The sequence below is a fragment of the Bidens hawaiensis genome, unplaced genomic scaffold, assembly GCF_021521415.1.
Source record: "Bidens hawaiensis isolate Kalapana, Puna unplaced genomic scaffold, B.hawaiensis_p1.1 tig00087842_1, whole genome shotgun sequence".
NCBI classification, from domain to species: domain Eukaryota; kingdom Viridiplantae; phylum Streptophyta; class Magnoliopsida; order Asterales; family Asteraceae; genus Bidens; species Bidens hawaiensis.
Genome location: NW_027504308.1, coordinates 1 through 16491, shown reverse-complemented (window position 1 = coordinate 16491; position 16491 = coordinate 1). Strand labels below are relative to the sequence as shown.

Below are 16491 nucleotides of genomic sequence, written 5' to 3'. Positions count from 1 at the left end.
TACAACGGCTAATGCTTGAACTTCGTCAAATGGTACGTGGGCAAGCAACGGATCATGGAGGAAATAGTCTAGGGTTTCCGGAATAATCGGGATATCAGTTGTAATCTTTTATTATATATTGAGCTGATAACATCATTAGGCCACACACAACTCACTTGTTTAGCTACTGTTAATCATTATATCACTTAGCTCACGATCACTTATCAGCTCCAACCTTTGAAATCACGGGTTTTATTATTAATAATATTGACGGTGATAGTTTTCACCGTCCGGGGGTTTTTTGTGCCGAAGATCATAATAATCAAGCGTCAATTTGACCAAAAGTTAAGTTCATAATCTTTAACCGAAGTGATTCGACTAAAGATTACGTCGTAAACTCTTGACCGAAACGAAGATTATCATAATCAAGGGTTTTTTCCCTCGTAATCATATCTTTGTGTTCGTTCTTATTATCATTAAGCACTTCACCTCACGCACTAATTTGATCAAAAGTTGCTTTGCCAATTTTTGACCGAAACAGACAGCTACAGGAACAGATGGATCGCCATAACAAGACCAACCAAATGCTTGTGAGGGAACTGGAAGACATCAAGAAAGCCAAGAGGCCGATGGAAGAATTCACACCGCTAGTCCCGAGATCTCTGGATTTCACTCCTCCAGGATCCTCAGGATTGATGCGTCCGGAGTCGACCATGGCATACAACTTCGGATCCTCATTTTTCCAGCGCTCAGGGTCTGTAGGATTGCACTCATCTGGATCCTAAGGGTACTTGCATGCATCTTCTGCTGGGCCGTTTCAACATGCAGGATCCTCAGGATTGTCGCAACAGGGAGGATCCTCAGGATTGTTTCAACAATCCGGATCCTCAGGATTGTTCCATCAGACGGGATCCTCAGGTCCTTATCAGCAGGCAGTATCCTCAGGATTTCAGCAGTTTGCAGGATCTTCTGAGGTGCACCAGGGAGACTTTATCCCGATCCAGGCTAACACTTCGACCACTCCATTTGCTACTCCAGGAAATACTATGTTTGGGAATGCAAGATACAACACCCAGACTGTTCCTCAGAATAATAATCAGGGTAACACTTTCAATGCAATTCCCTTTAATTCTAATCAAGGATTTTTGCAGGATGCATGCATAAGTTCAAGTTTAGCCCAGGAATTACAGAAGCTTAAGGACATGATCTCAAATGTTCCTGGTGTAATCTGTCCCATAGTTGAAGTTCTCACTGATAGTCACAGAATATCCCGATTTGTGCCGTCAATTAGTGACGTACAAATCCCAAAATGGTTTCAAACCCCAAATATGAAACTTTATGATGGCTCAACAGATCCTGAGGAACATGTTGCACAGTATAGGGAGCGTATGGAGATCAACCCAATCCCTAAGAAAATCAAGGAAGCATGTATTTGCAAGGGATTTGGGTCTACCTTGACTGGAGCAGCCATTTCATGGCTACTGAGTATTCATCCTAACGCCATCACCTCCTTTTCTCATTTAGTTAACTTATTCAATAACCAATTTTCTTGCAGTAGAACATTTGAGAAGATGACGGGTGATCTTTATAGGGTTACCCAGAATACTGGGGAATCCTTGAGAGATTTTATTACCAGGTTTAGAAAGGAGTCGCTGGAGATCTCAAATCTAAATCCTGTTTCGGCAATGGAAGCTCTTAAGCTGGGATTACAGAAAGACTCCTCTTTCTATGATAATCTTGTTATGACTCCGTGCAGGTCCTTAGATGAAGCAAGAAGCAGAGCTCTGAGGTTTATCAGGCTAGAGGGTGATAAGAAAAGCCATAAGAAGATCGATATCCCGAAATGTTAGACGCTACAGCTGGCCACAAAATGCTGACATTTATGGACGCATCCTCAGAATTTCAGCAAATCCAAATGGAACCTTCAGATCAAAAAGATACAGCCTTCATGACTCCCACAGGTATTTATTGTTATATTACTATGCCCTTTGGACTTAGAAATGCAAGTGTAACCTATCAGAGGTTAGTTAACATGATGTTCAAAGAGCAACTGGGGGACACGATGGAAGTTTATATTGATGATATGGTGGTGAAGTCCAAGAAAGATGAGGATCACCTCCAGGATCTCAAGACTGCATTTGATATCCTCGACAAATATAACATGAAGCTGAATCCTTCAAAGTGCCATTTTAGAGTGAAGGCTGGCAAATTCTTGGGATACATGGTCACCAAAAGAGGGATAGAGGCGAGTCCAAAACAGATACAAGCTATCCTGAATCTGAAATCCCCAGCATCAGTCAAGGATGTTCAAAGGCTAACTGGCAGGATAGCAGCGCTCAACAGATTCATATCCAGATCCTCGGAAAAGTGCAAAGAATTTTATGATATCCTGAGGAAACATAAAAAGTTCGAGTGCACCAGTAAGCATGAGGAAGCTTTAATATCCTTGAAAGCTTATCTTTCTTCTGCTCCTCTGCTGGTAAAAACCGAGGAAAGTGAACCTTTATCTCTATATCTAGTTGTATCAAATAATGTTGTAAGTGCAGTTTTAGCCAAGGATCACGAAGGTCAACAACATCCCATCTATTATGTAAGTAAAAGTCTTTTGGATGCTGAAACCAGGTATTCTTATCTTGAGAAATTAATTTTAGCACTTATTATGGCATCTACTAAACTTTGACACTATTTTGAAACTCACCCTATATGTGTTAAAACTAATTACCCTATTAAGTCTGTTTTTAGAAAACCAGAAATGTCAGGTAGGATGGCAAAATGGGATGTGAAGCTAAGTGCATATGATATAGCATATGAACCTAGGACTGCCATCAAATCCCAGGCATTAGCAGACTTTGTGGTTGATTTCACCAGTGAACCTAAAGAAGAGGCAGACTTGGAAGTCCAACAACTTGAGGAAACCAAAGATAAGTGGACTCTATACACTGATGGTGCTTCAAATGTTAGAGGAACAGGTCTCGGGATCCTGCTGAAATCGCCACAGGGGGGCATTATACATCAATCCATATCCTGCGGATTTCAAGCCACAAATAATGAGGCAGAATATGAAGCTTTGATAGCAGGATTACAATTGGCAATCGACATGAAAATCAGGTTTATTCAAGTACATGTTGATTCATTATTATTAACTAATCATTTTAATGGTTCTTACACTATTAGAGGAGAAAGACTAATGAAATATTTAGAGCTAGTCAAAAAACTAGCAAAGTGTTTCGAAATGTTTGATATTTCACAGGTACCTAGAGAAGAGAATGTTGAAGCAGACGCCCTAGCATATTTAGCTTCATCCTTCAGGATACCAGAAGGTGTCAAGATCCCTATCGTACATATCCTGAGCCCAGCAATAGAAGAGCAAGGTGTCAATGAAATATCAAAAGATGATGAAGATGTGGGAGCCAAAAATCCTGAGAATAATGAAAGTTCTTGGATTATCCCAATCAAGGAATATATTCAGGATAGGGTTATCCCCAAGGATGAAAACCCAAGAGCTTTTCACACAAAGGTAATCCCATATACTATAATGAATGATGTATTATACAGAAAATCTCTTGCAGGACCATATCTTAGGTGCTTGGAGAAGGCAGAAGCTCAAGAAGTTCTTCAAGATATCCATGATGGAGATTATGGGAATCACACTGGGGGCAGAGCACTATTCTCCAAAATCCTGAGGATGGGGTATTTCTGGCCAACGATGAAGAGGGATGCTATGAATTATTCTCATAAATGTGATGCATGCCAGAGAAATAGCAACATTTTACACCAGCCAGCAGAACCATTATATCCTATTATATCCCCTTGGCATTTTATGAAATGGGGAATGGATATTGTGGGGAAACTACCAAGAGCTCCAGGAGGAAAAGTCTTTATGCTAGCTATGACTGATTATTTCTCGAAGTGGATTGAAGCATAAGCTTTTGTTCAAGTCAGAGAGAAAGAGGTTATCTCATTCATCAAGCGCAATATCCTGACAAGATTTGAAATCCCAACAGAAATAGTGTGTTACAATGGCTCATAATTCATTGGCAAGAGAACAACTAACTTCTGTGCCAGTTGGGGAATCAAGATAATCACTTCAACACCTGTCCATCCTCAGGCTGATGGTCAGGCCGAATCAAGCAACAAAATCATTATCAATAACCTGAAGAAAAAGTTGGGGTCTAAGAAAGGAAAGTGGGCCGAGGAACTACCTTTTGTTCTTTGGGCAGATAGGACCACTTCAAAGAATGCTACTGGTCAGACTCCTTTCTCATTGGTATTTGGAGCTGAAGCAGTTATCCCTACAGAGATGGTTATCCCTACAGCTAGAGTCAGTCATCAGAATCCCGAGGATAATACTCAAAATCTACTTGAAGATCTGGATGCGGTAGAAGAACTCAGGGATTTAGCAAATATCATAATGGTATCTTATCAGCAAAAGATAGCAAAGTCCTACAACAAGAATATTAGGATTCATAGATTTCAAGAAGGAGATTTAGTTCTCCGAAAATCTTTTCAGAAAACTACAAATCCTGCGGATGGAAATCTTGCACCAAAGTGGGAATGTCCTTACTTGATTGAGTCAGAAGCAGGAAAGGGGGCGTACATATTGTCTACTTTGGATGGTGACTTGTTACCAAGAGCTTGGAATGCTATCCATCTCAAAAAATAGTTTATGTAAGACTGATATCCCGAGGATAATTGCTATCCTGGGAAATTTAACAGTGATATTAAACAACTAAGGTATGTATTCAAAATTATATTTTTATTCAATATTATTATTCTTTTATCATGATACTGACTTAGGCATCGGAGTGGTGTTAGCAAGGCTAACACCCACCCCTCACCTAGGTTTGATTGTTTTGTAGCATGAAGATATGTGGTATTCTCACATGGAATGAAGTTTATTTGGGCCTTGTCGCCAGTTTATTTAGGCCTTGTTGCCAGTTTATTTGGGCCTTGTCGCCAGGATAATTTTAACATTGCAGGTCTATGAGTATATCCCCAGAATCGAAGGAACATCCTGAAAAGTGATCTTATTACAAGGATAAAATGGTCTAGACATTATCAAGGTTAATTACTATATGATTCTGGTTATTATTCTCAGGATAAATAAGGATACTTACTGTTTCAAGAAGACTGGCAAGAGCTTGTAATTTCTCTACGGCTTCGAAATTGCTCATATCAGCAAAGGATTGAGTCTCGGCTGAGGTAGTAGCCTTCCTTTTCTTCTGGGCAGCACTCTTTTGGCGAGTGGTTGGAGTCCTCGGCTTTTGGGTGAGAGTTTTGGATGTTCCTGTTTCACCACAGCTTTGTCCTCGATGAGGTCATCCAATTTGATCAAGCTAAAGGAAGATTTTGATTTTGGCATTCCTATGCAACAAATTATCAAGTTATTTTCAGGATAACAAAATCCTAAGGATTTTATGAAACGCCCAGGATACTTACCGGAAGACATATTTTTTGAAGACCTCGCTGCAGTTGTGCTGGTGTTACCTGTTTCTCCTTAAAATTGGAATTCTCTTTCGCGTGCCTGTCCTTCAACCGCAGAGATATTTTCGAATTTAAAATTCAAACTTTTTACAGCTGTCTCGCAATAACTGTAAAAATTGGGGGCAATTGTTAGGAGCATATTTTTATCCTCGGGATTGTTTATGTTTTAGGGATTCCAGCCTATCCTGCCGATACAAGTATTCTGAGGATTATATTGCGCTAATCCAACTGTCCTTTATTGTTTTGTTTGTTTTGCAAACATGACCACGTGTTTAATGTGCCACTAAGAGACGTGGGTTTGCAACGGTTACTTCTGAAACTCCATCAATTCGAACGTGTGAAGCAATGGATAGTGGAAGACCTAGTCTAGGGTTATCCCGAATTTCTCGGGATTTCAGTTGTAATCTTTTGTTTATTTAAACGAGCTGAATTGGTCATTTAGAACACACATCTCGCACTCATAGCTACTGAAACTTATTGTAACACTTAGAAATTGATCGATTATCAGCTCCAACACTTGTAATCAACCTTTTTGTTATTAATAAATAGATGGTGATAGTTTTCACCGTCCGGGTTTTTTTGTGCCGGCGATCCTCAAGATCAAGGGTTTTTTTTCCCTCGAAATCAAATCATTGTGTTCATCATATTTTTGATCAAGCACTCTACCTCACATACGAATTTGATCACAAAATTACTTTGTTAATTTTTACCGAAACAATTCTAACCAAGTATAGTAGTATAATATGTAAATATTTATTTTTATAAAAGTGTAAAGATATAATATAAATAGAGTTTAAAGAAAATGAATAATTTAATAATGTTATAGATATAATATAAATAGAGTGTAAAAGAAAAGTGAATGATTATTGATCTGTGACATATATTAGTTTTGGAGGGAAACATTATAAGGATTAACCAAAAATGGCATGTGTCTATAATTATTTTAATTTATTACAATATGTAGATTAAATTTACTTATATTTGGTTTTTCTATTATAACTTTTTTATATAAATATTTATATTATTTTGAATATACTCTTGAGACGTGTTTTTTATCTACAAACTAACATAACCTTTACTTAAAATCAAGCCGCGTTAAATTAATATTGAAATGTTCAATAAAATTGGTTTTAAAAAAAATTATGTCAGCATGTAGATAAAAAAACACGTCTTAACGGTATATTCAAAAATACATAAAAATTTATGTATTAAAAAATATAAAAGAAAACAAAATATAAGTAAAATTAATTATAATAATCTAATATTAAAAAAATAAACAAGGGACTAAACACATATTTGATCATATGTTTGGAGGCTTAACATATCATTGACTATGTGTTAGCTAACTCGTCAACAAAACTACCAAACATGTACATGTCGTCGGTGATGCATTGGAAAAATGAACAAAACGATTTTGGGAAGCAAATTTAAAATCCCCCACCATTAACGGGTTATTTTGGGATTTTTATATTCAAAAAAATTCATAAACTCAATGCAATAAAGTCTAGGATAAACTAATTAAGCATTTGAATTTTGTCATTCTCGATTAAATGATTAAAAGTGGCACAATCAAGCATTTTACTATTATATGACATATTTATTATTATTTTGTGTTTCCATACATGACAATTTTTTAAATGACAGAGGATTTTACATGTAAACCTAACTTTTCGTAAATCTATCTTTTCAACTCCTTACATATGTCACATCTTAACCTACGGCTGAAATATCGGGGCGTGAACTAATTGCTCATAGCTCTCAAGGTACTATCATGCAATATTTTAAAATTATAATATCTATTAAATTAAATTCCAATAAAACCAAAAATATTCAAATACAAAATCAATAACTCAGATAATTAAAACAAAACATATATATCAAAATTTATAATCTTATTTATTCTCTCTATCATGCAAATCCATGCAAATCCTAAGTTTAGGACCCCCCCCCCCCTCCCGGTACACGAATGCAGTTTTATAAGATTTGTGAAAAACATTAGGAATATTGTTGGTTTTTAGTAAAAACTAGTATTAGGACCCCCCCCCCCCTTTTCCGAGGGTGGGGTGGGGGTGTAAAACAATTTGGTTTTTAACCCGTTAATGTTGGTATTTAACCCATTCAACCCACTATCCGTTTTAACACAATTTGGTTTGTAACCCATTTGAGTCATTATTCATTTTAACAGAACTTGGTCTTCAACCCATTCGAGCCGTTGTCCGTAACACAATTTGGTCTTTAAGCCATTCGAGCCATTATTTGTAACACAATTTGGTCTTTAACCCACTCGAGTCATTATCCATAACATAATTTGGCCTTTAACCCGTTTGAGCCATTATAGGAACCAAAGTGGCTCAAACAATAAGTACACGTAAAAAAGTTAGCACACCAAGCATTGCGACATGTTAAAATGTCAAATAGTAAAATTTATTTAGACCGAAACATCAAAACTCTTAAATCAAATTTGACCAAAAGATATAAAAAATTAATAAGGTTGATCATTTTTATTTACATTATAGTAGTGGAATAGTAAATAAAGCTCATCGTTTTTAGACTTAAAAATAATTAAAATATCTCTTGTGTACTAACCTGGGCTTGAAAGAGAGGAGATAAGAACATGTGGGAGCTTTGTGTTATTTGTGGTTATCAAGAGGACACGTAGAGGAGTTTTTAGAAGATAAATGAAATGCACACATGTAAGTAATACATACACATCCATGTAAGTAATTGAAAAGCTATAAAGGCTTGTACACCAAGCTTAGTAAATTGTACGTATGATGAATAGTAGGGTTATGTGAGTGTAGGCAAGTTTACATTTTAGTATATATATATATATATATAATATTTTATTTATTGATTTGTTATCATTATTATATATTTAATGGGTTAAAAATATTCAATTTGCCAAAAATAAACCAAAAGGGGTGGTTGGGGTCCGAGCCCACGACCAGCCACTCCGCAACCATCGCACAAACCAACTGAGCTAACTAGACCATTGATTATAACATACAAAACATTAAATATAAACCGACAGAAACTGAACAGAATTCAATTATATACCCTAACAACATCAATCGGTTAATCCGATTGATGTTGGTTTGTTTAATGTTACGGTTTTCAATCCTTAGCAAAAGAGGAACGTAGTGCACAAATCAATTACCTCAAAACACGATCGGGGATGGGTTAATTATGATAATTACGAGCCGGCCAAATGAGTTCATGAATGGACAGGTAAAAGACTATGATAACTCAATTAAATAGAAGGGTTATGTCGGCTAGGGTTTGGTGATACGATCTGTCAATTTAATTGGATTATTACGATGGATTTCTTGTATAACAAGTTAATTTAGGTGTCGGTTATGTATTTACGGAAGAACATATTGTTTTTTATCGTGTTAACATAATTGGATTGTCGATTAAGCCGTAATAAGTATGTATACTATGAACCACGAATTAATTTCCAAGTTTGCTACATAAATTGTGGTCCAAGGCATCTCAATTCGAAATCGGATTCAATTAGGGTTGGATTTGGGGATTGGATCTGGGTTATCCAGATTATGTAAATGGGTATAATGTTAAAGTTATAATTTAGCCCCTGTAGTTTGAAAGTTGATACATAAAGAAATAAGAGATTAGTTTAGGGTAGGTTTTGCCAAATTATGAAAGTTGTAATTATATAAATAATTAATAATAATATAACAATTAATTAAACTCGATAAGTGCGGAAATTTTATTGATGAGATAGCTCGGGCCCGTAAATGGGCCGGGTGACGGTTACAAAAGAGATATGAGAAAGCCCGAATTGTTACGACATGAGACCGTACCCCCCCCCCCCCCAATGCACACCGGATGAAATCTGTAAACCCTCGCTCCCTGGCGGGTTCGAACATGGGATTAAAACCCTGATTCGAACCTTCACCCATATGTTTGTTGAACCGACCCAACTAAGAATCAACTTGCATCTCCACATAAAGAGAGCAAACCTCTTACCACTAGGTCAAATTCCAAAGACATGGACATGTGAGTTTTTAATAAAACATTTCTCACATTGTAGATATTGTAGATTCGTATTCTATTTTGATTTTTGATTAGCTTATAGCCTTGACCTTGTTTTCTTTCGTCTTGTGTGAACCAACAATTGTTGATTTCTTTCGATCTCTTCCATGATTAAAGGATAAAACATGGTTTTTTGTTTCGTGGCGTTTGATGTACATACCAAAATTCGAAAATATTAAATTAGATAATAATATTATTATTTTATTAAAATGTTCCTTTATTCCTATATTGTTTGATTAAATTTAAAAAAAAATAACGCGGTTTGACAAAAATAACACTTGGAATTAACTGTAAAAAGTAACAAGTTGAAAATCAATTTATAAGTTGTAACATATTCAAAGTCTAACACTAACTTCCTATCTTATCTCCATTCGTGGTCTTCTCCGGTGCGCTCATATGTAGTCTCTCACTCTGATAGCCTCTCCTCTTAATCTAGTTATTTTTCAAGCCGATAATTGCAAGGGAGTACACTAAATTACAAAATAAGACGACAACATCGACAGTTTCGTAATTACTTGTCGAGTAGCCAAACAGTTAAACTAAAAAAACGATAGGGTTATTGAACCTCGAATAGGGAACGTTCATGTTATCCATGATTTATTAGTCTAGTGGTATGGTGTCACCCCTTACAAAAGTGTTCAAATCTTTTCAGGTGCAATGTTTTGGGGATTTTAGATAGAAAATTTTTCTTTAAAAATGAGGAATATTCATGGCGATATTTCTTCACATTTGCACTCGCACACGATTGTTTCCACAATCCGAAAATCTATCTAGTAGATCCATGCATTTAATTCCAAGAAATTGGTGGACATCGATTAAAAGATAACATTTTTGCATCATCAATAACCCCATATTCAACCTTCTCATATGGGATTTACATTGATTCATGAGTTCTCCTTTGGGAAAATCAAAGCTTCCCATTTAAAAGAATATGACAATGGAGTTGCTAGTTCCAGTTAAAAGAATATGACAATGGAAATACTAGTTCAAGTTAAGGGATTGAATATGAGATTGATGCATGGGTAACTCGATTGCTTACATTAAACAAATTAAAAAGAGGAATCGAAAATTTTGGAAGGTTCGATCAACATGCAGATCGATCATAGAATAAAACAACTTTTAAGGCTTCTATCGGCTAGTCACTGGCAAGGGTGTCTTAAGTTCAATGGGGCGAGGGGGGCACTGATGGTTAAGGGGGTCTAGGACTGGTGATTGAGCAAACAATCAGAGGAAGAAAAAAGATGATTTTCTTTAAAATCACGTAAATTACATATGTGGTCCAAGTTATTTGTAAAATGATATTTTTTTTTTGTTATTTTACACATATGTAACATGTTTTTTTTATAAAGTTAGCATCAACAATTAGCCGTGTCGATGCTTCTCGGTATACTAATTGTGAAAGCCTCCTTTTTCTAGTTTATGGTAGCTGTGATTCATCGAATTACCAAGGTATTACTGATAAATAATTATGTTATTTTTACTATGACCATTGAATGACAATAATCCTTCCTAATAAATTCATTAGTGGCACTCTATCTTCCATTTTCATTTCCAAAGGAAAACTCACGATGATAATCATAGATTTATAGTTGATTGCCACTCTCGCTTATAAACGTATGTTTCCATATTCTTCTCAAAATTACCAATGTGAGCTATGATTTGGATGTAGAAGTGCACAAAATACCTGGTTCCAGACCTGACCCGGTTCCCACCTGTACCTGACTCGCGGGTAGGACCTGGTATTAGATTTTGACATCCCACATCTGTTGAGAGGAGAACTAAGCCTTCTTTATAAGGAGGTGGATATCTTCCCCATCATCGCGCATTTTGGACGCTTAATGGTAGTAGATGAGAGAAGAACTTCACAGTTAAGTGAACTCATGTGGAAGTAGTAACATGATTGGTGACCTCCTGAAAGATATTATGGTACGACAGTGTCAAAACCCAACCCTACCTGAAACCCGGAAAAAAAAAACTCGATCAAATACTTGACTATACATGGAATCGGTTCCTACTCGACCCGGTTTCTAAAAACACCCGATTTATCCGCCTCTATATGATAGGGGTTTTCTTTTAAAGGTGAAATAAAGATGAGACGATCAAATGTCAGTGATCCAAATAACCGTTAAAAACAATCGCCAAGGCATTTGGGAATAAGAAAAAGGAGGGAAGCGAATACAATACAAATAAAAACCAAATTTGTCATTCTTCCTTATATTACATACATCAACCCTAATTTCAACACAACTTAATCTTTCCCCCCTTTTTCTCTCTCTCTCTCTCTCTCTAAACTCACCATCTTCACTCCCAATTCACTCTCTCTACAATCCTACACCTTACATGAACCCTAGTTTTTTCAATCAACCACCAAATTAACACACCACCACAATGGGTAAATACATAAGGAAAACAAAGCTAACCGGCGACGTGGTGGCCGTAATGGACGTCTCACAGCCAACACTCGGCGTCCGCACACGCGCCACAACCCTAGCCTTACAGAAGCTTCAATCCACACCGCCGACGGAGCACCACCGTGAGCTGTCTTACCTCCAGCTTCGAAGCCGGAAGTTGGAGAAGCCTCCGTTGCCGCAATTAACTTGCCGGAAGCACCAAAACCCTAACCCTAGACCTGGTACTTTGAAATTGCCAGTTCGGGCATCTGGGTCGGGTTCAGCTGGACCCAGTTCGAGTAATAAAGAGTTTGAAATTAAACCGGAAGGTGATTTTGGTACTGAAGAAGCTTCATTTGGGGGAAATAACTATGATTTGGATGGCAGGTATTATTTTCTTTTTTTATTATTTTGATTTTAATTATTAATTTAACTTTTTTATTATTATTATTTTTATTTTTTGGTATAAACGCTTTGTTTCTTCCTTAATTGGGCTTTTAACTTAATATTTTTAAACCTAATTTGTATAAAAAGTTCAGTTTTTTTTATTATTACTTTTATTTGCATGATTATTTTTACATTTTTTTTGTATAAAAGCTTTATTTTTTTTTTCTATAATGGTGTTTTTTAAAGTAAAAGGGGGCTAATTTTTACTTTCATTTATAACCTAATTTGCATAAAAAGTTCAGTTTTTTTTATGCATGATTAATTTTACATTTTTTTGTGAATAAAAGTTTTGTTTTTTTTTTAATTGTGTGTGTTTTTGGGAAAAAGGGGGTTAATTTTAATTTTACTTTAATTGTAATTTAATTTGCATGAAAAGTTTTGTGGTGTTAATTATTTTGTTATTATTTGATGAAATGAAGGAATATCCGTATTTTGATGTTATATTCTTTTGTTTTCATTTAAAATTGTTAAAGTGCATTTTCTTGTTTTTTTATGCGTGTGAATATCTTTTAACATTGGTTGATTATGCTCTTTTACCTTTTACCTGCACTTATGAGACATGGGTGATGATATGTTGCTATTGTTGAAACAACATTGTTAATATTGGCCACATGGTATCATTTATTATCATTTGGCATCTTTTCCATATCAAGACAACTTTTAATAGGTAGATTGTTTCTAGTTTGAATATGATTATGAATTTTGTTTGTGCAAAAAAAAATCCAAAACCAAACATGTTTCCATCACATGTTGACCATTCCAATTTCCTAGTTTACATTTCAATCTACACAATAGCATGCATGACAGAGGATGAAATGGGGTCCATTAAAGTTGTTTTTTACCTTATGTCAGTGAACATTTCACAAACAATTGAGCAGAAAACATTTAAAAAGTTTCACTTCCACTATAATTAGTTTATAAAGTATATCTTTTTTATGTATGATATTGTTTGTTTTTATCTTGTTAACTGCATATACCTCCCATGGATGCATTTTTTAGTGGACCCTAGTTTTTTAGATAACTTGTGTTTTGTGGGACTATATCATGCTCACTTTACAAGTTTTCTTTGTACCTATTGAAAGATTCTTGTTTTAAAGTGATATGATGCTTCATAGGCTTGCAAACGAACTGAACATTCAATGAACTGTTTGTGAATCTTTCGGTGATGTTCGTATTTAATAAACGACCATGTGCCTCGCTCATTTATTTTTGTTAGTTTACGTTTGTTTAGGTTGGTTCGTTTACATTCGTTAATATATATGGTTAAGTTTTTGTTGGCCTGGTACAATATAGACTGGTTTTGATAACTTTTTAAGCCAAACACATTGTTTTTCGCATTTAGTTTTAAGTTGGTTTTAGCTTATTTATGTCCGTTCGTCTATATTCAGTTACGTTTGCTTGATTATGTTCGTAGACCGTGTTTATACTATTAACAAACGAACACGAAAAAGAAAACCTTATTTCTTTAATAGTTCATGCTCGATTTTTTTTTCAGTTAAAGTTAAACGAACAGACACGAACAGGTTCAGTTCACATTCGTTCAGTTTGTTTACAAGCCTAATGTTTCATTTTCTTAGTTGCCTTGATGTTCTTTCTTTTGCTAATTATACTTTATTATAAAAGGAACACCAGGGAAAGCACACCTTGCAGCTTTACAAGGGAGTCAAATGACAGTATCACCCCTGGTTCTAGTACGCGCATGATCGGACCAAATTCAATTCAGAGGATTATGCCTTCTACAGAAGAGATCGAGGAGTTCTTTGCCTGTCACGCACAGGAACAACAAAGGCTTTTCTCCGAGAAGTAATCATAATCTTCATTTTATCAATGTTGACTTTTGTTGACCAAAGTTCGGTTACTCATCTGTGACACTCTGAATGCAGGTACAACTTTGATATTGTGAATGAAAAGCCGATTCAAGGACGTTATGAATGGGTGAGAGTGCAACCCTAGATGTAACAATGCAGGATAGTATCAACATCATAAAGATAACAAGAAAGTTGTGTAATCTAATCATCTGTCAAAAGATAACAGAGTACCCAAACATAATTAGGGTAGAATGGGAAGGTAAAATAATGTAGTTTTTATCTTTCTCTAGATTTGCAAGCCATAAATAATTGCTAGGGTTCATGTTTATTTAGGTCTAATTGTTGAAAAGCATGCATGTTTTATTATTAGTTTCTGATGTTATGTTTGATTATTTTAGGGAGAAGTCTGTACTTTTTAAATAGTTGATCATTGAGACTTGAAACAGTGAAATAAGTCAGTGAAGGTCAGAAATAATGCACATGTGATTATGTTGTCAGTCCTTGAAAGTGAGTTTTTACCCAGATTCCTCTCAACTTTTATGCAGCATTGATTATATCCAATGGAAAACATTGGCTTAAAGTTGAAACACTTGGTCAGATCACTAGATCTGGTAACAGTAGTCTCTTATAAATACACCCATATTAAGACTAAACGAGCCCACACGATTAATTTTTATATTTCTAGACCGGTTCATGAGTAATATCGAGCTTCACTTGTTGGTATGTTTGACGAGATTTGTGCTATTTTTCTTTTTACCCTTTGTTTTTGGTAGTTTACTACTACCATTATTAGCAGTTTGTTTTGTTACTTTGATTCTAATGCCTGTCCAAAGTTTGCAGAACATGGGCAGTCGTTAAGTGTACAGTTAATTGCTGTTAATTAGCAATAGCTTATTTATATGTTCTTAGGTTTAAGCGTTACAGTAGACTAGAATTGAGATTACTATCTATCTATATGTAATATGAGATATCCCATCTTGAATTGAGCTTGTTTAACATCTTAACATTTTTGTATAGTGAAGTTGATTTCAACTAGTTTGCACTTGTAAATCGCTACATACTGCATGTGCACTCTGTTTTACGTGTGTTCACCCAAAATAATAAATTATTTAGTTCCGTATTTGATTTTATTAGTAGTGCGTTAACAATAAACAACCATTTAGTTCAATAAAAACGAAACTGTATTATTTATTAGCAATGTCTTATGCTTCCATATTCGGAATTGAAGTTGTTTGAAAATAGAGGCGAATCTCAATTAAATTCGAATTCGATATGAATACGAGTTCAATTAGGAATTGATTATGTATAGGATAAACTGAATCTAATTCGAATACGAATGCAGATAAAAAAAAGTAATATTTGAATAATTTGATCCTATTAATTTGAAAATTTGTTGAAAATTGGATATTCAACTAATTCGATTCAATTAGTTGGCGGGCAAGAAGTCTCCAACATAAGCATGATTGTATACTTAGATTTTTATAAATACAAATATGTTATTTTAATCCAAGTGGTGTGTGATCTCACAAATAGAGATGGGACTCTTAATTGTTAAATTAAATTTTTACTCTGTTCCTAAGAACAATAATCAAACCAACATTTTAAATTAGTTTTTTAAGAAAATATGTCATTATCTTATATTGCATTGCACATGAGGTTTTTCAGCCACGACACTAATCCGAAAAAAATCGGCTGGTTAGGTCCAAGGTCAGTTTTGACAGTTAACAGAAGATGGATGTTTGAGGCTTAAAATCAACCATTTAATCATAAGCATACATGTTCTTTTGGAACATACTTGTACACATAGTTATTGTAAACTATCTTTATCATCATAAAAGGCTTAATACAAACAAAGGATTTTAATTTAGTTCTTTTTTTTTTAAAGAACACTTCAATTTTTAAACTACCCATAGCCTTATATCATAGAAGCGACGGCCACATTTACTTAAGTTTAATATTTTCCAAGTTAAAAACATAGACATGGACTTGGTCAAACCGACCCGACTTGTGAACCAACATCAACTATTAATCTTTACTCTTTTATAATGTCCAGAGCACCCATGATTAGTGTAAACTGATAAGTTCTTTAGGTAATAAAACCGACTCACAGACCACCTTAACAATTGCGATCTTAGCGCTTTCTTGTTTGGTTACCAAACCCGTCTAATAGTTTGAGAATATTCATATAGATCTAGAAAAACATTTAAAAAATAAACAAAACAAGCATCTTAAAGTAACCATAACCAAACCATCATCCCATCCCTCAGATAAATCATCACACAGTTTCAAGATTCTTGTATAAAAGCTAGAACACAAATACCACTCACAAT

The 16491-nt window shown here is 35.1% G+C and overlaps 1 protein-coding gene across 1 annotated transcript; it reads left to right on the top strand.

The window, feature by feature from the left end:
- Positions 1 to 11778: 11778 nt before the first annotated feature.
- On the top strand, positions 11779 to 14831 carry LOC143607854 (cyclin-dependent kinase inhibitor 3-like). Its single transcript, XM_077083136.1, has 3 exons — positions 11779 to 12293; positions 13977 to 14156; positions 14237 to 14831. The coding sequence occupies exons 1-3, from the start codon at positions 11905 to 11907 to the stop codon at positions 14304 to 14306; spliced, it is 639 nt and encodes a 212-aa protein (XP_076939251.1). The 5' UTR covers positions 11779 to 11904; the 3' UTR covers positions 14307 to 14831.
- Positions 14832 to 16491: the final 1660 nt, after the last annotated feature.

What these genes read in the sequence shown, in the direction of transcription:
- LOC143607854 (XM_077083136.1), top strand. Translation starts at nt 11,905, where the DNA reads ATGGGTAAATACATAAGGAAAACAAAGCTAACCGGCGACGTGGTGGCC. An exon ending in AACTATGATTTGGATGGCAG is followed by an intron (nt 12,294 to 13,976) that starts GTATTATTTTCT and finishes TTATTATAAAAG; the next exon opens with GAACACCAGGGAAAGCACAC. An exon ending in CAAAGGCTTTTCTCCGAGAA is followed by an intron (nt 14,157 to 14,236) that starts GTAATCATAATC and finishes CTCTGAATGCAG; the next exon opens with GTACAACTTTGATATTGTGA.